Genomic DNA, 23220 nt, shown 5'->3' with positions numbered 1-23220 from the left:
AATAATAAAAAATAAAAAAATAAAAAAAAATAAAAAAATAAAAAAATAAAATGAAAATGCCTGAGGAGAAGGTAATGGGGAGCACTGTAGTGGGCAGCCTGTTATCACTTAATCCCATCATCAGTAACCCCATAGCCCCTCCACACTGTACCCCCCGGCTCTAAGTTTCATGAAGTCAGGTAGGGGGTTTTTACATTTTGTTCTTTATTGCCTCAGATTTACCAGAATATGGTGTATATAAGGAGTAACATTTAAAGAGACAGATATGAAGATATATACCTATTAATCTAATTTTAATTGAATTGAATATCTTGATGTCACATTTCTGTTCTATTCTTGCTGTAAAGATAACTGCTGTGTCACATAGTTTAATTCAAATATTCTTCTGGGCCGGGCGCGGTGGCTCAAGCCTGTAATCCCAGCACTTTGGGAGGCCGAGACGGGCGGATCACGAGGTCAGGAGATCGAAACCATCCCAACATGGGCTAACATGGTGAAACCCCGTCTCCACTAAAAAATACAAAAAACTAGCCGGGCGAGGTGGCGGGCGCCTGTAGTCCCAGCTACTCAGGAGGCTGAGGCAGGAGAATGGCGTGAACCCGGGAGGCGGAGCTTGCAGTGAGCTGAGATCCGGCCACTGCACTCCAGCCTGGGCGACAGAGCGAGACTCCGTCTCAAAAAAAAAAAAAAAAAAAAAAAACAAACAAAAAAACAAATATTCTTCTGGCATTAGTAATAATTATGTGGCTGTAATAATTATAATTAGTTATTATTAATAATAATTACAATCGATTGATAATAATTACAGTTATTATTAATGAGAATTAATATTACTAATTATTAATTAGTAATACTTATGTGGCATTAGTAATTATTATATAATAATTACTCTCACATTGGCTCACTCCTGTAATCCTAGCACTTCGGGAGGCCGAGGGGGGTGGATCATTTGAGGTCAGGAGTTTGAGACCAGCCTGATCGACATGGTGAAACTTCATCTCTACTAAAAATACAAAAATTAGCTGGGTGTAATGGCGGATGCCTGTAATCCCAGCTACTCAGGAGGCTGAGGAAGGAGAATTGCGTGAACCCGGAAAGTGGAGGTTGAAGTGAGCTGAGATCGTGCCAGTACACTCCAGCCTGGGCAATAGAGTGAGATTCTGTCTCAGAAAAAAAAAAAAAAAGTAATAATTATGTAAATTTTTAAACAAATTTTAAACGATTTTTAAAAATATCCTCTCTGTTTTCTTCCTATTATTCAGACTCTAACCATATTTACTCTTACTTTGCTCCTTTTCTTGAGGAGAAAAATGTTAAACATCCATGGACTCAAAGGTGGAGATATTTCATGATTCCTCGTCAAGCAGGAAAGCAGGATACATAAGGTTTACAGAGAAAACACAGAGACCCAACAATAATTTATATTTTCTACAATTTAGAGCATAAGTTAGAATATGGAGCCTGCCAACATGCTCAAATCTGGTGACAAATTGTGTGTCGTGCATTCAGGTTTCCTATTGGCCCAGGTTTTCTGGTATCTTGTCAGGACCTAATATTCCTACTGCTTTCTCTCAGCTGCAATTAATACTTCATGAGATAAATCAGAACAGGATGAAAGGTCAGTTCAGATGTTCAAAGGCAGAGGAGAAGAAAAGGATGGCTATGAGATCTATGAAAGTGCTGAGAAGAGAAGAAATAATGGACAGAGAAAAGGTCTCTGGATAAATGAATTCATTCACTTTGTCCATTATGGTTGACACCTGGACTCCACTCTGTGCACTCCAAAAAAACACATTCACTCACTGAGCCCTCACTGCCCTACAAATGTCAACAAGATATTTGATTCAAACATGGAATATACCTAAAATTACATCTCTTGCTTATTTCTCTGCATTCATGCCTGTCTTAGTCAAGGTTCATCACAGCAATGGAATCACTAAACTATGAATTTATTTGGAAAGAGACGTAAGAAATGTCTCTTGTGATTTTGGAAACTGGCAAATTCAAAGTCTGCATGGTGGACCAAGAGACTCTGGATCCAAGAAGGAGTCAATGTTATTGCTCAAGCCTGAAGTTTGCCTGCTGGTAATATACCCTCTTCTGGGGGAGAAGTCAGTTTTTTCTTCTCTTGAGGCTTTCAACTGATTGAATAAGGTCCTCATAGATATAAGTGAATAGGAAAGAATTTATAGTCAGGATTAGCTTATTATTTTGTGAGCAACAATTAATACCAAAGTACCTATTATTTAAATAATAAACATTGATTTCTCAGTCATCCTACATGTGTATCATTGATTAAAGTATGAAGATGGCCATGCTCCATAGTGTCAGTCAGGGATCCACGTTATGGAAGCTCCATGAGCTGCCTTTTTCTTTCTTGGGGGTGTGTGTGTGTGTGGTGTGGTGTGTTGTGTTTGTTTTTTGTAGAGACAAAGTCTTACTATGTCACCCAGGCTGGAGTGCTATGGTGCAATGGTGCAATCTTGGCTCAATGCAACCTCTACCTCCTGGGCTCAAACCATCCTCCCATCTCAGTTTCCCCAGTAGCTGGGGCTACAGGTGCACATGACCTCACCTAGCTATTTTTTTTTTAAAATTTTTCTTAGAGATGGGATTTCACCATGTTGCCCAGGCTGGCGTTGAAGTCCTGGGCTCATGTGATCCAGCCACCTGGGCCTCCCAGAGTGCTGGGATTACAGGCATGAGACATTATGGGCCTCCATCAGTTTTTTATGGCATTATCTGGCACATGCAGTTAAACAAACAAGAATATGACAGACAACAGGGCACAGAAGTATGTGCATGACACATAACATGTTTCAGTGCTACTTTTTAATTGATTGTGTAAAAGTGACCAATTTTTTCTTAGGGAAGCAGGGAAAAGTGGAAAAATTGTGAAGGCATGAGAGTAACTCAGTGAATGATTATAATTAAACAGCATCATCCATTAACTTGCATGTCCTCACCTGCCTCCGTGGCTAGGTAACATGACACTGACACAGTTTTACCTCTATTATTCTCTGGAATCCATCCTCATCTGGCCTGTCTGGATTAGGAGCAGGAAGTGATAATTAACTGATGGACTTTTAAGATTTAATGACATTTTGAGAACATTTTTTTCAATGGGCTCACACTAAAGGTCCTTTTATTTATAAAAATAATTTTATTTTTACCATTCACAATGTCAGCTGCTGATACTCATCTTGTCAGTCCAAATTTGTAGAGCTTTATAACTGAGTATCTTCCTCATCAGACTGCATTTCAAGAAGCTAGGTCCCAAGTCTCTGGATCTTTATTTTCCTTGCTTAGGTCTTAAATAGAAGATAAATTTGATAATAATTTTAGGACTGCATTGGAATTCTAAGTGTTCAGGCAAGCTGTAGAATGTATAACTGTAATTCACATTCTTTTTATTCAAATATTTTTGCTTGAGGAAACCACACTAAGAACAAGGAAGTAGTGACTGAGTGCCTTGCCGGTACAGCAGATGCTAGAACATACTGCAACATTACTATTCCCCAGGGCTTATTGTTATGTAAGTTCCTATTCAGCTTCCTTTGTTTTCTTTCACTTCTGAGAACTTAACTTTCGTTTCTCACTCAGCTCCTGTGAGTGAATCTGGTCCACGCCTGCTCCTGCCCTGCCCTCACTCTTCTCCCCTGATTCAAGACTCCTCTACTTTGGACTGAAGGTGAGTGGGGCAATTTGTGGGAGCATAGAATGGGAGGCTTTGAGAAGAATAGGTTGATTGTGTCTGGGTGAGTTTAATTTGTGGTTCTGAAGCTGCTCTGCATAAACAAAAAGAGGCAGCTTATGAACTGTCTGCTGAAATGGCGGAGGAAGAAAGCATTGAGTCTGGGAAAGGGGTAACCTTTAAAGAAGAGAGGTTTGCAAAAGCAAAAAGTCTTGTTTGTTTCCTAGAGAGACCATTCATTTCTTCAATCTAGGTACCTCTATCATCTTCCTTGTTGGAAATAAAGCTCAGAATCTTAAGGGAGATGAGCACTCAAACAAAGGATTTCTCAGCAAAGCAATTTTACTTCTGCGTAGACGGGTGCTTCTTCTTGGCCAGTCACCATGAGAGCACACTAGAACAAAGGAGGAAGAAATTTTTTATTCCTGATGCAAATCTTGCCCCTGTGTCATTTCCCCATTGGCTGGAGTCAGCCACACAATCTAAACTAGACCCAGTTGGCTAAACATTTTAACTTTCTTTAGATAAGATGAGCACGTGAGGGAGAGTGGGGAGATGGGGAAGGGGTGTCTGCGATGAGCTAGAAAACTAATCTTCCAAAATAAGGAAAGGAATGTGAGTTGGTACTGATAACGCCTGCTACTGTGGCATGTCTGGGCATGTAGCAAAAGCAGAAAGGAAAGAAAAGAGAAGAAACGGGAAATGGGGGGCGGGAGGGGGCACTGTGAATTAAAGAATAAAGGATTGATCAGGCTATTTGAAGAGAAACCTTATCATATCCCACATTCCTATTCTGTCATTTTGATTTTTCCAGTTTGCCAACGTGGATCAGAATATTCTCTTATTCAGAGGCAGCAAATTCCTTCCTCCTTTCTCCCGAAGAAGCTTGTGCAATGAAGCTGTTTTCATTTTTCATAAAGCAATCTCATGATGAGGTTCAGCAGGGATGAGAGCCCTTATCTGGATCTGGGTATGAGGGGAAGGAGTCTTAGGTACTCATTCTTCAGGAGGAAGGCCCTTTTGAAGCATATCCTTTTACTTGCCTTCTAGTAACTTTTCGGATGCTGTCCATAGCTTTCCTGATGAATTGGCAGCCCTCTGGTTAGTCTGATGAGAGAGGTTGCAGAATGGTCAGACTGCTGCTCATCTCTGCAGCTCCGCTTTGGTCACTTGTCTCTGAAGGTCCAGCCACAGGGAACTTGTTCTTCTGAGAGCCCACAGCTTACTCTTACTTCTGTAGCACCCCACGAACCTTGGGTATCTGCTCCTGCTTTAGAAGTTGCCATTATTCTAGGTACACCTTTTCATCATGAGTTCCCTCAACTCCCTACTCACTTTTCCCTTGCACAGAGTCAAGGCAAGGAGTTGGTAATTTCTCCTGAGTTTTATCTTGATCTTATCTCTGAGCATTTTGTACCTTGATGCCTGTGTCACCCATATTCTGATGCGTCCTTTTCTTTGTTTCATTTTTCAGAGGTCCAGGTAACTGTCTCCTTATGTGTCTGTGCTGTACATCTTGTCAAGGTCCATATCTAGTATTTATTAATTGTCTACTCAAATCTAGTACAGGGCCCAATGAATAAAACTGTACTATTAATTTTTAAAAAATATTTTTGACTAAATTCACAAAACAAAAGCATACAGCTAGAGTAAAAAAAAAAAAAAAAAAAACTATTTGATATACAATAAACATTAAATACTGGGAAGAGATTGTTCTCTGGACTAGGGAAAAGGAAGTAAACATGCAGTCAAATAAAGGAAGTAGGCTGGGCACGGTGGCTCAGGCCTGTAATCCCAGTACTTTGGGAGGCCGAGGTGGGTGGATCATGAGGTCAGGAGATCAAGACCATCCTGACTAACATGGTGAAACCCCGTCTCTACCAAAAATACAAAGAATTAGCCGGGCGTGGTGGCGGGCACCTGTAATCCCAGCTATTCGGGAGGCTGAAGCAGGAGAATGGCTTGAACCTGGGAGGTAGAGCTTGCAGTGAGCTGAGATGGTGCCACCGCACTCCAGCCTGGGCTACAGAGCGAGACTCCGTCTCAAAAAAAAAAAAGGAAGCAAACCAGCAGTTTTAATGTAGCAAAAAGGTAGCAGTTACTACAGGATAAATGTAAGATCAACAAAGCAAAAGCAACAAACTAAAAGGGCTGCAATAGGATGTGGTATCTGCAGTGCTCTTGTCAAGGGCTTTGCAACTTTAAATATAGATTTCAGATTAGGTCTCACTGTGAGAAAATGATTTTGAGCAGAGTCTTCAATAAAATGATGGATTTAAGAACTGATGAACTAGCTGTGAGAGAAAGAGATGAAACTGGAGTAGCTTTATGAAATTTGTCCTCTGTTACAAAATGACTTATCTGAAACATATTGACCAGAGAGTTAGAACTCTTGGAAAAAGGGTCATTAATGTAGGGAAAACTAAATCCTGGACATTTTAATGGGCCATTGAAAAAGGAACTCTGAGTTTAGACAAATAGGAAGTGGTAACAATGTTTCTAAGTTCTACAGGTTTCTGCATGCCAAGAACAGGAACTATTTTCTCCATTGGTAGTTCCTGACCCAAGGAACAGGGGAAATTTAAAAGATGTTGGCTAGGCCAGGCATGGTGGCTCGTGCCAATGCCTAGCCAAAAATCCCAGCACTTTGGGAAGCCGAGACAAGAGGATCGCTTGAGCTCAGGAGTTTGAGACCAGCCTGGGCAACGTAGTGAGACCTTGTTTCAAAAAAGAAAAAAAAAAAGATATTGGTGGCTAAACTCCTTATAGCAGTTTTTCTCCTTATTGTGTAGCTACTCTAATTTAATTTAATATTTATTTATTTATTTATTTATGGAGTCTTGCTCTGTTGCCAGGCTGGAGTGCAGTGGCGTGATCTCAGCTCACTGCAACCTCTGCCTCCCGGGTTCAAGCGATTCTCCTGCCTCAGCCTCCCAAGTAGCTGGGACTATAGGCAAATGCCATCACACCTAACTAATTTTTGTATTTTTTTTTTAGTAGATACAGGGTCTCACCATATTAGCCAGGCTGATCTCAAACTCCTGACCTCAGGTAATCTGCCTGCCTCAGCCTCCCAAAGTGCTGGGATTATAGGTTTGAGCCCCAGCGCCTGACCATTTTTTTTTTTTAATCTAAATTGTACACATATGGAAAGCTTCTGTGCAGGTAATCAGAGTATTCTGAAATAAGGAAGTTATGGACCTAGTTAGCCTTCACCGTGTCATAAAAACTCCTACATTTGTACCACCTTCAAAGGGGAACATGCATTTTGTTTATGTGTCTATCTGTTTACCTGTCTTAGGTTGGAAGGGTTTCAATGGGGCTACATTTCTTCAATGTTAGAATAAAGAATGAATAAATCAAGAAAAATAAGCACTTGTATTAGTTTTCTAGAGCTGTCGTAGAAAAAGTACCAAAAGTGGTTGGCTTAAATAGCAGAAATATATTGCCTTACAATTCTGGAGGCTAGTTATCCAAGATAAAATGTGTTGGCAGGGCTGGCTCCTTCTGAAGGCTATGAAGGAGGCATCTGCTCCATGCCTCTCTTCCAGCTTCTAATAGTTTCCTGGAAACCTTTAGCATTCCTTGGCTTATAGGTGCATCACCTTGATCTCTGCTTTCTTCTTCACCCTAGCATATTCCTTGTGTGTAAATGTCCCTTTTTAATAAGGATACAGTCATGTTGGATAAGGGTCTATCCTAATGAACACATGGTAACTAAATAGTATTTAAATATACTATCTGCAAATAAAAGGACATTCACACATTAGGATTCCAGCATCATTTGGGGAGAAACAGGACAGACTTTATCCCTCCGCTACATATTCTCAATATACTTGGCCTCCTTTATGGATAGAGACTTTTCTCCCATGACCAACAGATGTTTCTTTAAAAAGTATATTCATTGAGTCTATGTCACGTGTGTGATCCTATAACTATTTTAGCCTCTTTTCCTCTTCCCTAAAGATATACATCTTTAGGTTCCTATCACCATCCTAGCCATATGTCCAGACCAAGGTGAAATTTCAACATTTAAAACCACAGCATGCCCCAGAACTACATAGCTGGTCTGGATCTCTCCATTTCTATACCTCCATAGCACTGGGTATCAGTATTGCTGTTGTAACCTTTACCTTTGTTGTCTGTTTAAATCTGTGCGGTAGTGGAGAGAATTCTGAAGGAGGACCTTGGAGACGATACATTCACTCTTACTCTACCTATTAGATTAGAATGAGTGATCTTTGTAAGTTGCTTAATTCTATTGACACACCTGAAGAAAGGGAGTATTCTTCTTTCTCGAGGGTTTTGTATGAAGAATAAAGAAGTCAAAATTATTTCTAAATTGTAACTGGTTATAAAATTCTTCATGATAAAATTATTTTCTTATTGTGATGGTGGCGGTGGTGGTGGTTGCGGTGGTGTGTGGGTGTGTGTGTATGTCTTTGGGGAGTGAGTGTGAGGTCATGGGAGGACTTGCTATGGGTAGATGTGTTAGGATGTGAACTCTTCTTCACTGGAAACCATAATCATGGTCCCAAAGCTCAGCTATTGGGAAACTGCTAATTGATGGAAAGAAAAGATGAAAATCTGATTAAAAGGTCTAATCATCTATGGAGGGATAAGAAAGTTGTAGCTTTAAATATTCATTCAACATTTTATTCCTGTATGTGATTCACTCTTCTATGTATAGAGGACATATCAGTGAACAAAAACAGTCCCATGTCTATGAATGGATTACTTTTCAGGAGGAAGAAGTAGACATTTAAAGAACAATCTTATATATTACATAGTAAAAATAAGAAGATAAATGTGCAGTGAGTGATATTACTGGTGGTTTTGCTATAAGTAAGTTATAGTATGTCCTTCTAAGAAGAGGACATCTAAGAGATTGAATTAAATGTAAGAATGACTCTTGCTAACATCAGGGGAAGGATCATTTTATGCAGAGAGAGGAGCAAGTGCAAAAGTCTTGAGGAGTCATAGATTTGATAGTTTAATTGAGGAGGTGTTTTTTACATGTGGAAAAAGCAGAGGAGATAAACCTTAACAGTATAAGTAAAATAATTCAGATACTAAAGACCATATATTATGATTCTATTTTTATCAATTGATTAAAAACCCAAAGGATATTAGTGATTGTCTGGAGCTTGGGATCAGAATAGGAGTAACGGCATTAGGGTTTGTTTTTTTTTTTTTTTTTCCAGGTGGTAAAAATAATTTTAAATTGGGTTACAGTAACAGTCATATAGTTCCACAAATTTAGTAGAAATTATCACATTATACACTTAAAAATGAGAGTGTTTGATGCTATATAAATACAACTCAGTAGCTTAAAAATACACAAATATTAGTGAATCATGCAAATATTAGAGATACAATCACGTCATCCAGAGAGAAAAGCATGTGCGAAAGCCCAGGGGCAGCGGTGTGCTTAGTGCATTTAATGTGGAAAATGTGTTTTGGGTTGGGGAACAAAAGGCAGGATAAATGATGGGTTACACGAACCTCTTGGTAGAAAAGCTTCAGTTTGTCCTCTCCAGTAGAAGAGAAAATAACAATAATTGCCTTGATGGGGTGAAATTTGTCCTGAGACAAAAATTAAGAATAAAGTGTTTCAAATTACTACAAAGTCCATTTTATTCTGTCATTGGTTTATTCTTCTTGCCTTTCTTTTCTCCTTTCTCTGTTAAATATTAATTTTTTGTCCTGTTCTAAATCTCTGTAAAAGCAGTATTCTTTCCATTCCCGCTTTTCTTACCCTGTCCCCTTCAACATTCCCAGCACTGCAGGATTTTCTGACCAAGAAGTTCAAGAGTCAAGACAGAAAGAAGCCAAGGGAGCAGTGCAATGGATTTCTCAGTAAAGGTAGACATAGAGAAGGAGGTGACCTGCCCCATCTGCCTGGAGCTCCTAACAGAACCTCTGAGCCTAGATTGTGGCCACAGCTTCTGCCAAGCCTGCATCACTGCAAAGATCAAGGAGTCAGTGACCATCTCAAGAGGAGAAAGCAGCTGTCCTGTGTGTCAGAGCAGATTCCAGCCTGGGAAGCTCCGACCTAATCGGCATCTGGCCAACATAGTTGAGAGAGTCAAGGAGGTCAAGATGAGCCCACAGGAGGGGCAGAAGAGAGACATCTGTGAGCACCATGGAAAAAAACTCCAGATCTTCTGTAAGGAAGATGGAAAAGTCATTTGCTGGGTTTGTGAACTGTCTCAGGAACACCAAGGTCACCAAACATTCCGCATAAACGAGGTGGTCAAGGAATGTCAGGTAGGCTCCAAGGTAGAAGAAGAGAAAGCAGAGAGCAGAAGATGGTACCTGATGTGAAATCTCCACGTTTTTTGTCCTGCTTTGTTCCCCTTTTCACCATAGAACTGAGAGATCTTTACAATCTCTCAGATTTCTTTACAAACTTTTTACTTAGTTTGTGATCTCTTTACAAACTTTACTTAGTTTCTGAAGCCTGAAGGACAGTGCTGCACATTGTTTTTATTTAAAAGAGCACAAATTTTTAGCAAGGAACAGTTGAATGAATGGAGAATTGCTTTGTAAGATAAGCTTTAATTGCCACTCCGAGAAGAAAGGTGTTTTTGGGAACATATCTTGTTAGATGTGGCAAGGGTGGCAATGAACGGAAGTCTTTCCTTAATGCAGGGTCTGCTTTTTCTCTAGGAAAAGAATCAGGCTACTCTTGATAAGGGGATGGTAACTTCCATCATCCAGTAATAAGGAATACGTTCATCTCCTCAGATTTTCCCCCATGCCATAGGTTCTAATCACCAGCCTCACTGTTTCTGTAAACTAGTCCCTTCTGAGAGCCATCCAATTTCTTCCTCGCTATCCTCTATCCAGGTGCTGAGAAAACTCATAACTTTACTCTGGTATAATTTCTTTCTCACAGGAAAAGCTGCAGGCAGCCCTGCAGAAGCTGACAAAGGAGGATCAAGAAGCTGAGAAGCTGGAAGATGACATCAGACAAGAGAGAACCATCTGGAAGGCAGGAGGAGACACCTAAGGGATAATTAGACAGGAATCTGGGCAGGACCTTGGGCTCTATCACAAGGAGACCACTTCCCCTTTGCTGTGCTAGAATTAACAATTATAGAAGTCATTTGATTAGGTCTCATTTAATTCCTTCCCTATGGAGTTTGGGGGCTGGAGAGCAGACATATCATAAATCAACACAATATTTGGAAGTGAAGGCATGGAGGGAAATTCCTGTGAAAATGCTTCCTGTGAATCCTGTGTTCCATTTGTGTCATCAAGTTTGGGGCTCCAATCCTTCCAGTAAACAACCTGAGGAAAGACCCAGGATTCCCTGTTTAGGTGGTTTGGGTAGGGGAATTTTTTTTTTTTTTTTTTTTTTTTTTTTTTTTAAGACAAGAGTCTCGCTTTGTCATCTAAGCTGGAGTGCAGTGGAGTGATCTTGGCTCACTGCAACCTCTGCCTTCCCGGTTCAAGCGATTCTCCTGCCTCAGCCTCCCAAGTAGCTGGGACTACAGGCACGTGCCACCATACCCGGCTAATTTTTTGTATTTTCAGTAGAGATGAGGTTTCACCATGCTAGCCAGGATGGTCTTGATCTCCTGACTTCGTGATCCGCCCACCTCTGCCTCCCAAAGTGCTGGGATTACAGGCGTGAGCCACTGTGCCCGACCAGGTAGAGGTATTTAAGAGAGAGAAAGGCAAGGTTGTTCAGGACAGGTGTCTATAATCCAAGCCTCACCCAAGCATCACATTTTGTCTCAGATTAAGCCTCAATAAAAGACTTGAGTGTATTGCTTTGGAAGGAGTTCCAGTTAAAAAACAGAAAAGCATGGCTTCACCAGAAATTGTGTATTGGCTTTTGCCTTGTATTCCTTTTGAGAACTCCCTGAGGAAAACAGTTCTTATCCTGGCTCCCAGGCTCATACAAAGCAGGCCTTCAACCAGTCAGACTGACTGCCTCTTTCTCTTCTCATTCCCAAGAATTATATCCAGATCGAGAGACAGAAAATTCTGAAAGGGTTCAATGAAATGAGAGTCATCTTGGACAGTGAGGAGCAGAGAGAGCTGCAAAAGCTGGAGGAAGGTGAGGTGAATGTGCTGGATAACCTGGCAGCAGCTAGCGACCAGCTGGTCCAGCAGAGGCAGGATGCCAGCAAGCTCATCTCAGATCTCCAGCGGAGGTTGAGGGGGTCGTCAATAGAGATGCTGCAGGTAAGACTTGGGATGGAGCACCTACATGTGAGATTAGGGGGAAAACACAGAGGCTGATTTTCCTTCCCTTCCCAGTCTCTAGGCTTTCTTCTATGTGGTGACATTAAATGGTTCCTTTGGTCCGGCAGAGCCCATTTTATGCCCATCATTTCAGGAGTCACAGAGATAATTAAGTGTATGAGTGGCAAGGGAAATTCCCATTATTATTTACTTATGAGAGGCAGTGTAAAAATTTGAGCTTGGAGAGAAGATTCTTTGTACCACGAGCAAATTAGTTTTAGAACTTCCCCATTACATCAAAAACATTTCTCATGCCTGTTTACAGTCAATATCTGCTTCTACCTCCACCTCCTGGCAACCAATCTGTTTTCTGTCTGTATAGAATTGGCTTCTCTGGACCTTTCAATATGAATTGAATTATACAACATGTAGTCTTTTGCATCTGGCATCTTTAATTTAGCATAATATTTTGAGGTTTATTTATATTGCAGTATATCAGCATTTTGCTCTTTCTTATTGCTAATACTATTCCATTATCTGAATAAATCATGTTATGTTTGTGTATTCACCAGTTGGTGGCTATATGAATATTTTCTAGTTAGGGACTATTATGAATAATGCTATAGTAAACATTCACTTACATGTCCTCATACAAACATGTTTTCATTTATCTTGAGTAGATTTTAAGAGTGTTATATGTTAAGTTTATGTATAATTTTTAAGTTGTACTATTTTCCAAAGTCATTACTCATTCTATATGAGTAACAATATAAAAGCTTATAAAAAGTAATATAAAAAGTTTCTAGGTACTTCACATCCTTTTTAATACTTGATATTTCCTTCTTTTTTTTTTTTTTTTTTTAGTTACAGCCTTTCTAGTGGGAATGTAATGGTATCTCAATGTAGTTTTAATTTGCTTTTTCCTAAAAACTAACACTGCTGAAAAGCTTATTATTTCCACATGTAGATTCTGTACATCTCTTTTTAGAGTTTATCCTATTTTTTATTTTTGGTGCTATTGTGATTTTTTTCTATTTCAAATTTCAATTCTTCATTGCTAGCACATAGAAAAGAAATTGACTTTAGTGTTTTAATCATGTATATTGCAACCTTGCTATAATTACTTATTAGTCATAGAAGAGTTTTTTTTTTAAATGTCAATTCTTTGGCATTTTCTACATAGAAAATCATGTCATCTGAGAATAAAGTTAATTATTTCATACTTTGCAGTTTGTATAGTTTTTTCTGTTTTTTTTTTTTTTTTTTTTTTTTGGAGAAGGAGTCTTGCTCTGTTACCCAGGCTGGAGTGTAGTGGCATGATCTCAGCTCACTGCAAACTTCACCTCCTGGGTTCAAATAATTCCCCCTCCTTAACCTCCCACGTAGCTGGGACTAGCGCACACCGCCACACCTGGCTAATTTTTTTTTATATTTTAGTAAAGACAGGGATTCACTGTGTTGCCCAGGCTGGTCTCGAACTCTTGAGCTCAGGCAATCTACCCGCCTTGGCCTCCCAAAGTGCTAGGATTACAGGCATAAGCCACCACGCCCGGCCAGCAGTTTGTATAGTTTTCATGTGTCTTTACTTATTTTATTGCACTAACTAGGACTTCTAGTACAATGTTCAGTACAATGTTCAGTAGGCATGGAGAGAGGGGATATCCTTTCCTTTTTCCTGACCTTAGGAGGAAAGTACTCAGTCTCTCACTTCCTGATGTTAGCTATAGGAGTTTGGATCTAGATTCAAGAACTGTGAGAGAATAAATCTCAGTTGTTTAAAAACCATACAGTTTGTGCTACTTTGTTACAGCAATCCCAGAAAATTAAAACACCTACCATTTTTGACTGTTTCCTATTTACTCTACTTGTTCTTTGCTTTTCTCCCTTCCTCCCTTTTTCTGCCCTCTTTTACTTTTAACTATTTTGTATTATTCAATTGAGTATTTCATATTATTCAATTTTCTTTCCTCTCTTAGCTTATTAGTTATGTATTAGTAATATACATAACTAATATAGCTATATTAGTTATATATCATATACATAACTAATATACATAACATATTAGTTACATATAACTAATATGCATAAAGGTATATATAAATATAAAACATACATATATATTGAAGTATAAAAATATTAAAAAATAAACATTTTATAAATATATAAAAATATATTTTAAAAATATAAATAACACCATACATATATATATATAAAGGCTTAGTGCTTGCCCTGGAGTTTGTAATACACATTTACAGCTAATCTAAGTCTACTTACAAATAACACTATACCCCTTCACATGTAGTGCAGGTACCTTAGAGCAGAGTATCCTCAATCTTGAGTAACATTGCTGTCATCCATTTCACTTATCCATAAGCTGTAATCACCTGCTACATTGTTGATATTATTACTTTAAACCATTATCTTATATATTAGTTGAGAATAAGAAAAATAAAATATTTTATTTTATTTTTATTTCTTTTTCAGTGCTTGTTCTCTCTTTGTGAAGATCTGAATTTCAGACATATAATCTTTTCTTCCCCCAAACGTCTTTTAACATTTATGGCAAAGTATTTCTTCATTATTGCAGGACAAAATTTCTGAATATAAAATTCTTGAATCATGGATTTTGTTCTTTCAAAACTTTAATATTTATTCCACATGCTAAACTTTTACTAGTTTTAGTAGTTGTGTGTTTCTGTGTATATTCTTTGAGATCATTTACATACCTAATCATGCTATCTGTAAATAAATATAGTTAATTTTTAAATTTTCACTTTTATTTAAGATACAGGGAGTATATGTACAGGTTTGTTACATGCAAAGGGTTTGGGATACAGATCCCATCACCCAGGTAATAAGCATAGTACCCAATCAGTAGTTTTTCAGCCCACACACCCTTCCTCCCTCCCCTAGTGTAGCCTGCAGTGTCTATTATTTCCATATTTATGTCCACGTATATTCAATATTTAGCTTCCACTTATAAGTGAGAACATGCAGTGCTTGATTTTCAGTTCCTGTGTTAATTTGCTTAGGATTATGGCCTCCTGCTGCATTGATGTTGCAAAGAACATGATTTTATTCTTTTTTATGGCTGTGTAGTATTCCATGGTGTATATGTACCACATTTTGTTTATCCGGTCTACCACTGATGGATACCTGGGTTGATTCCATGTCTTTGCAAGCAAAAAAACAAAGTGTCCCATTAAAAATGGGCAAAATAATGAACAGGCATTTATGAAAAGAAGACATACAGGCTGCCAACAAACATATGAAAAAATACTCATCATTGCTGATAACCAGAGAAATGCAAATCAAAATCACAGCAAGATACCATCTCACAACAGTCAGAATGGCTATTATTATAAAGTCAAAAATTAACAGATGCTAGTGAGGCTACAGAGTAATGGGAGCATGTACTCTGTTGGTAGAAATGTAAATTATTTCAGCCATTGTAGAAAGCAGTCTGGAGATTTCTGAAAGAACTTAAAACAGAGCTACTGTTAGACCCAGCAATCCCACTACTGGTTATATACACAAAGAAAAATAAATCATTCTACCAAACAAATATAGTTTTACTTCTCTTTCATGCTAGATGTCTTATTTCCTTTTATTTTTCCTTTTTTCTTTTTTATCTTTCTTTTTTGTTGTTATGTGTGTTTGTGTGTGTGTTTTTTTATTGCACTTGATAGAACTTCCACTACAATGTTGACCGTAGTGGTGAAACCACACACACTAGTCTTTTTCTTGATTTTAAGAGGAAGTAATTCAGACTTTCACTATTAATTATGATATTAGCTGTATATTACTTATACATGTTTCTTATCAGTTTTGAGGATGTTCTCTTTTATTACCAGTTTGTTGAGAAACCATCCATTTTATCTGAATGGATGTTGATTTTCTTGTTGAATTGTAGGAGTCATCTACAGATTCTAGATATTAATACCTTATTAGACATATGATTTGTAACTATGCTTTCCCATTCTATGGATTGGCTTTTCACTCTCTTCATAGTGTTTTTCATAACTTAAGAGTGATTTTTTTAAAGTTTGATATTGGTAAAGGTCTGTTTGTTTATTTTTTTCTCACATTGGCTTCACTTTTTATATCATAGCCAACAAATAGCTACCAAATCCAATGTCATACAATTTTCCCTTTTTCTTCTAGGAGTTTTATAGCTTTAGGTCTTTGATTTATTTTTAGTTATAGTGGTTATATGGTATAAATTATCTATTTTTAATGTTATTGTAGCCATTGTATTATATTGTGCCATTTTTTGGAAACAGTTTGGTAATAAGGGTGAAGAGGTGGCAGACAGCTGAGGAATGGACCATAGAGGACAACATTTGTTTGTCCAGCCTCTATTCCTTTTGATTGTTTCTTTACAATAACTTTTGAGGAACCATCACTACCCTATCTCATTCCCTGTAGTTGGTTAAAGTAGACAAAATTAGTAGCATTAGGCATGTATGTTACTCAGTTCTGGTAAATCATTATAGCCAATTCTTATATTTTTTCCAAGCTTACAGTTATTATTTTACGATATATACTTGACTCAATTGGGGTCAATAGTTTGCATGCCTTAGAATTTTACTGTCATGAGTAAAAAGAGAATTTGTCTTTTCTGATGGGTATCATATCAGGGATAATAATTTAAACCAAGAAAATCAAGCTGATGCCATAATTAATCTGAAAATAAGTCAATATACTAGGTATAAAATATAATTTTTAGAAGAAAAACCAGATTCTGATGGCAAGATTTTAGTTTAAAAACCCAGCTATGAGTAAAATTATACTTAACCCCTTGAATTTGTTTTTTTTAAATTTAAACCAGTTTTAGTTGGGTTTTGTCAGACATTATAACAACAAAAAAGCTAATACAGGCAGTGAAACTATTTCTGAGGGTGTGAAGTCAACTGGAGGTCAATTCTTTGTTGGTATAAAGGAGGTCAGATCAGACAGCAGGGAGACCAAATACATTGGCACATATTTGTTCAAAAAAATAAAGGAAATAAAGGTCATGGTGAGAAAGAAAAGACAGCTAAAAACAGTTAAAAATGGAAACTAGTCTAGGTTAATAAAATGTTGGAATCCAGGATAAAATTTTATAGTTTCTAAGATGATGACTAAGTGGATATTGATACTATTCTGGACAGTGGGGTGTAAATAGTTGGGAAATATTAAGTTACATTTAAGACCTACGCAGTTACTTGCTCCTGTGGCTTGTTTCATACTGAAAAATGGATGAGATCACCTGCAGTAGAGTTTAGTTGCATGTAGAGTGAGTACATGGAGGCCAGACAAACTTTTACTTGAGATGCTTGCTTGCTTTTACTCTCATGGGAACAGCACACTTCTTAAGGACTTTGATTATTAATTTTCATCATTGAACCCCTAAAACCTGAAAAAAATATCTGGCAAACATATTTTGCCATTTTGTGTCTGTTGATGTATAAAATGAAAACACAATGAATTAATGAGGTTATCTAATTAAAATGTATAAAAATATTAGAATTTCTCCCTCTTTTTTAAATATATTCCTTCTTGAGATACTTGAAGCATCTTCCTAACTCCCTCATCTGAGTCCTCTGCAGTGGTCAGTCTGAATCTTATCTCCACACTTCGGCCCCAGTCTGTGACCATCTATCTATTCCCACCATATCCAGGGGTAGTAAGAGTGTGGGGAGGAAAGTGGATAAAACTTTGTAAGACAGGAGGGCTTATCACTCTTAAGCATTGCTAGACAAAATACAGGATGCTCAGTTTAAGTTTAATTTCAGATAAAAGAAACGTAATAGTTTTAGTATAAGAGTATCTTAAATATTGCAAGGGTCATATATATAAAACAAAAAAAGTATTGTTTATCCCAAATTCAAATTGAACTAGCCACTTTTATGTTCTAAATCTGGCAACCCTATCTTGACTTATGTTTTCTATCTTTTCCCCAGGATGTGATTGACGTCATGAAAAGGTACATGTGGAAGAGAGATATGGTCTCATTTGTCTGAAAAGAGAATTATAGTCCTGAAAGATATCTTCCTTCAATCAGAACAACATAAAAAATCACAAGGCTGGGAAACTGTATTAAATTGTCCCAAACTGCTAATCACAGAGTGAAGTTTTCAACTGTAAGAAATTTAGGTGTTGCGAGGTCACAGAGTTAGGGCCAATGGAGGCCTTAGGAATAAGAGTTTGCAATATCAGAACCCCATGATTTCACTCACTTTATTCAAACCTTTGTCTCTGTTGTTTCCATATTGCATAGATGCCTGTCTTATTGCAGTGAGGGTCTGCCCTCTTTATATGCCAGACTCCAAATTTTCCAGAGACAGCGCCTTTATATTTATTTTCCTCCCTGAGAATAAAATAAACAATAACTTTCTAGGTGGTGCTTTTTAGATTTCTAAAAAAATATATTCGAATCTTGAGGAATAGTGGCTTTGGTCCTGGTGCTAATATAACCTTTTCTTGTTCACATACTTTACTATCTTGTAGGAAAAAATAATATTCTTGTGTCTAAAATTGCCCACCTACTTGGCAGCATCAAAGTTTTTTTAAACACATGAAAATCAGACCACTATTAATTAATTTGGTCATCGTAATTTCTTCTCTCCCCAAAGAACTTGAAACCTCAGAGATTATTCTCTAGGTCTCATATTAGGATAACAGATTTTGGAAATCCTTTAGCTCTTCAGTATAGGATTCCATTTTGATATCTCTCAAGCACTCAGTAGACAGATTCTATGGCCTCTTTAATGACCACCTGTCTAGGAACCCACATCTCTGGCCTCTTCCTGGTGGACCCACTGAGATGGCAATGACTTTTCTAAATATTAAATAAGTTTCTTAGAGGCACAGAATGTCTTTTAAAAGCATTATTGGCTGGGTGTGGTGGCTCACGCCTATAATCCTAGCACTTTGGGAGACCGAGGTGGGCGGATCACTTGAAGTCAGGAGTTCAAAACTAGCCTGGCCAACATGGTGAAACCCTGTCTCTACCAAAAGTACAAAAAAAAGTACAAAAAAATTATGGTGGCAGGCACCTGTAATCCCAGCTACTCAGGAGGGTGAGGCAGGAGAATCGCTTGAACCTGGGAGGCAGAGGTTGCAGTGAACCGAGGTTGCTCCACTATACTTCAGCCTGGACGACAGAGTAAGACTGTCTCAAAACAGAAACAAACAAACAAACAAAAAGCATTATTATTTTATCCAATTTCATTTTCATTTTTAAGAGGTCCAGCCTGGGTGACAGAGCGAGACTCCGTCTCAAAAAAAAAAAAAAAAAAAAAGCATTATTATTTTATCTAATTTTATATTCATTTTTAAGAGGTAGAAAGCGTGGGGTTAATTACTACATTTTAAAAGTAAGAAAATGAACATCTTTGAGTGAAGACCTTCCCAAGGTTACACAGAGGGGAAGTGGGCAGACAGGTAGACCTGAGCACATTTCTCTGGGCTCCAGTGTCAGGTGTCTCCCCTCTACTGTCCTCAGGGAAGAGGGTCCAAGTGCATCAGTAAGTATGGTGAAAGGTGAGAGAGACAGTGATCTTGGATGGAGAGAAATAGGGAAAGCTGTAAAGGTTATCAATTTTTGTTATCACTAGGAGTGAAAACTGGACACTGAAGAAGCCAAAACCTGTTTCCAAGAAACTGAAGAGTGTATTCAGAGCACCAGATCTCAGTAGGATGTTGCAAGTTCACAAAGGTAAGGGGATTCAGAGGAAGGCTGAGTGTGGATTTCTTAGTATCAGGGCTCAATAGGGAAGCAGGTGGTTTTTTTAGGTTAGGACATAGGAGAGGAGGTGGGCCAGAGAAGGAGGAAAATCCTATGCGGTAGATGTGGTCCTATCTTAGGGGGAATGACCAGGTGTCTGATTCATCCTCTCATTCACCAGTGCATAGAATGCCAGTATTCCCCTTTCCTTTCCCTACTCTGGAGAAGAGACAAGTGTCAGTACTTACTCATTTGCTTCTAACAACATCACTGAAACTTTTGTCATTTCAGAGCTGACAGATGTCCAGTGCTACTGGGGTAAGATATGGGGTTTTCAAATCACCTCCTTTCAGAATTGTGGTTACTCTTAGAACTCATAATCTGAGTCTCATGTGTTCCTCCCCAAACATGCTTATACCCTGTAGTTCTTAAACGTCCTACTAACCTCTATCATCACAAGTTCCATTTGATATCGACACAAGTTCCACTTTCAATATATCTCTTCTCAATGCCATAAGACACACCTATCCCATATTCTTCACTTGACTCTGTAATTTTTTCTACAGTGGACGTGATGCTGAATCCAGACAGTGCCATTTCGAATGTTGCTGTTTCTGTGGATCAGAGACAAGTGGCAACTGTATGCACCTTCACATTTACGAATTCAAATCCACGTGATTTTTCTGCTTTTGGTGTCTTGGGCTGCCAATATTTCTCTTCGGGGAAATATTACTGGGAAGTAGATGTGTCTGGAAAGATTGCCTGGATCCTGGGCGTATACAGTAAAATAAGTAGTCCTAATAAAAGGAAGAGCTCTGGGTTTGTTTTTGATCCGAGTGTAAATTATGCAAATGTTTATTCCAAATACAGACCTCAATATGGCTACTGGGTTATAGGATTACAGAATACATGTGAATATAATGCTTTTGAGGACTCCTCCTCGGCTGATCCCAAGGTTTTGACTCTCTTTATGGCTGTGCCTCCCTGCCGTGTTGGGGTTTTCCTAAACTATGAGGCAGGCATTGTCTCATTTTTCAATGTCACAAACCATGGAGCACTCATCTACAAGTTCTCTGGATGTCGCTTTTCTCAACCTGCTTATCCATATTTCAATCCTTGGAACTGCCAAGTCCCCATGACCCTGTGCCAACCGAGCTCCTGAGTGTTCTCATTCCCTTACCTATTTCTGCATAGTAGCCCTTGTGCTGAGATTCAGATTCTGCACCTGAGTTCATCTCCACTGAGACCATCTCTTCCTTTCTTTCCCCTTCTTTTACTTAGAATGTCTTTGTATTCATTTGCTAGGGCTTCCAAAACAAAGCATCATAGACTGCTGATTTAAACTGTAATTGTATTGTTGTACTGTGGGCTGGAAATCCAAAATCTAGATTCCAGCAGAGTTGGTTCTTTCTGAAGTCTGCAAGGAAGAGCTTTGTTCCATGCCTCTCTCCTTGACTTGTAGACAGCATCTTCTCCCTATGACTCTTCACATTGTCTGTATGTACATCTCTGTGCCCAAGTTTTCCCTTTTCATTAAGACACCAGTCATACTGGCTCAGGGCCCACCGCTAATGCCTTAATGAAATCATTTTAACATTATATTCTCCACAAAGACCTTATTTCCAAATAAGGTAATATTTGGAGGTATTGGGAATAAAAACTCCAACATATAAATTTGAGGAAGTCACAGTTTAACTTGTAACAATCTTACCCTTTCTTGCAAGAGATGCTTGTACATTATTATTCCTAGTATCTTGGTTTCACTAGTAGTAAATAATATATATATTTTTTGTATTTGCAAGAGAAATACATCTAATCCCTCCTATAGAAAGAACAATATTACTGTAATTCCTTTGCAATCTCTTTTCTTCCTCATTTATTCTGCCCCTTAAAAGATTGAAGAAAGAGAAACTTGTCAACTCATATCTAGCAAAGTACATAAGAATCCGTCACTAAATAATGTATCCTTGAGAATGTGTTGGTTTACCAGTGACACCCCATATTCATCACAAAATTAAAGCAAGAAGTCCATAGTAATTTATTTACTAATAGTGGATTTTTAATGCTCAGAGTTTCGTAGGTCAAATTTTATCTTTTCACTTACAAGCTCTATGATCTTAAATAGTTTACTTAATGCTTTTGGTGTATTTTCCTCAAATTAATATTGGTGTTCAAGACTGTATCTAATTCCTCTGATAACTTTGAGAACCAAACTTTTGTTAAATGTAAGGCACTTTTCTATGAATTTTAAATATAAAAATAAATATTGTTCTGATTATTACTGAAAAAATGTCAGCTATTTCAATGTCTTGGGAAACAATTTTTTGTTTTTGTTCTGTTTTCTTTTTGCTTCAATAAAACAATACTTGGCTCTACTGAAGTCTCATTCTTCAGTTTCCAAAATCTGGCTGCAGGGAATATGAGTTTCCATATGTCCAGTAAAGAAGGTCATGTCTAGGCTCAGCTGTCCTTGATAAGAGATGACCTTATGCTGTTCAGATGTTTTTCTCATAATGAAGCATTTGAGTGCACCATTGCATTTACCATCCTATGTACTTTTCTTCTTTTTTTTTCTTTTTTTTAAAGTCTTTTTTCAAACACAGGATGAGTAGTAGAACTACCTAGGATAGCAAAGACACAAAACATTCTTAAAGAAATATATTGTATTAGTCGGGGTTCTCCAGAGAAACAGAACAATAAGAGATACATATTTATGAGGAATTGACTCACTTGATTATGGAGGCTAAGACTTCACATTATCTGACATTTGGAAGCCAGAGACCCACAAAGCTGGTGATATAAGTCAGTGTGGCTCTGAAGTCTTAAGAACCAGGGAGCTGATGGTATAAATGCCAGCACAAAGGCAGAAAAAGATGAGGTGACATGTCTCAGTTCAAGCACTGAGGCAGGAAAAGAAGCAAATATCTTATTCCTCGACTCTTTCTCCTACTCAGGTCCTTTATGGATTAGATGATGTCCAGCAACTTGGGGGAAGGCAAGCTTTGGAGAGGCAGACATTACTGAGTCCAGCAATTCAGGTGCTAATCTTTTTCAGAAACACCCTTACAAATAAAACCAGACATACTCTTAAAAATAGAACCAGAAATAATGTTTAATCTGGACACTCTATGGCCAGTCAAATTAGCATGTAAAATTAACCATCAGGTATTCATTATAAATTAGGGCAGGTTATGCCACTGTACAGAATTCACATCAAGATTTGCAGGACTTTGAAGAAAGAGGAATAGTGTGAAAGTGCTTGGCTTGAGATTGATATTATCATGTATACACATTCATATATCTACATACAGGTATAGATATATATAATATGTATAAATATATATACACATAGGAACATTATCCAAGATAGTCTGTACAAATATCATAAAAAAGAGATTTTTCTTTTATTCTTTTTTCTTTTTTTTTTCTGAGATGGAGTTTTGCTGTTGTTGCCCAGGCTGGAATGCAATGGGATGATCTCGGCTCACTAAAACGGCGCCATATCGACTCACTGCAACCTCTGCCTCCTGGGTTCAAGTGATTCTCCTCCCTCAGCCTCCCGAATAGCTGGGATTATAGGCACGTGCCACCATACCCGGCTAGTTTTTTTTTTTTT

General features: G+C 38.0%; 1 protein-coding gene across 2 annotated transcripts; it reads left to right on the top strand.

The window, feature by feature from the left end:
• The first annotated feature begins 3445 nt into the window (after positions 1–3445).
• TRIM22 (tripartite motif containing 22) lies at positions 3446–21979 on the top strand. Of its 2 annotated transcripts, none has more exons than XM_025355628.1 (8): positions 3446–3691; positions 9476–9964; positions 10596–10691; positions 11663–11893; positions 17839–17861; positions 19495–19595; positions 19896–19922; positions 20171–21979. In XM_025355628.1, the coding sequence occupies exons 2-8, from the start codon at positions 9542–9544 to the stop codon at positions 20764–20766; spliced, it is 1497 nt and encodes a 498-aa protein (XP_025211413.1). In that variant the 5' UTR covers positions 3446–3691; positions 9476–9541; the 3' UTR covers positions 20767–21979. The 2 variants fall into 2 exon arrangements, with proteins under 2 accessions (XP_025211413.1, XP_025211414.1); XM_025355629.1 differs by having other exon boundaries at positions 11675–11893; positions 20171–21976.
• Positions 21980–23220: the final 1241 nt, after the last annotated feature.

The sequence above is a fragment of the Theropithecus gelada genome, chromosome 14 (assembly GCF_003255815.1).
Source record: "Theropithecus gelada isolate Dixy chromosome 14, Tgel_1.0, whole genome shotgun sequence".
Taxonomy (NCBI): domain Eukaryota; kingdom Metazoa; phylum Chordata; class Mammalia; order Primates; family Cercopithecidae; genus Theropithecus; species Theropithecus gelada.
The sequence above is the reverse complement of the archived record's forward strand: the minus strand, read 5'-3'. Positions and strand labels throughout refer to the sequence as shown.

Coding starts and splice junctions, on each gene's coding strand:
- TRIM22 (XM_025355628.1), top strand. CDS start 9,542: ATGGATTTCTCAGTAAAGGTAGACATAGAGAAGGAGGTGACCTGCCCC. Junction 11,894..17,838: donor CGTCAATAGAGATGCTGCAG/GTAAGACTTGGG, acceptor TCTTTTCCCCAG/GATGTGATTGACGTCATGAA. Junction 17,862..19,494: donor GTGATTGACGTCATGAAAAG/GTACATGTGGAA, acceptor TGTTATCACTAG/GAGTGAAAACTGGACACTGA.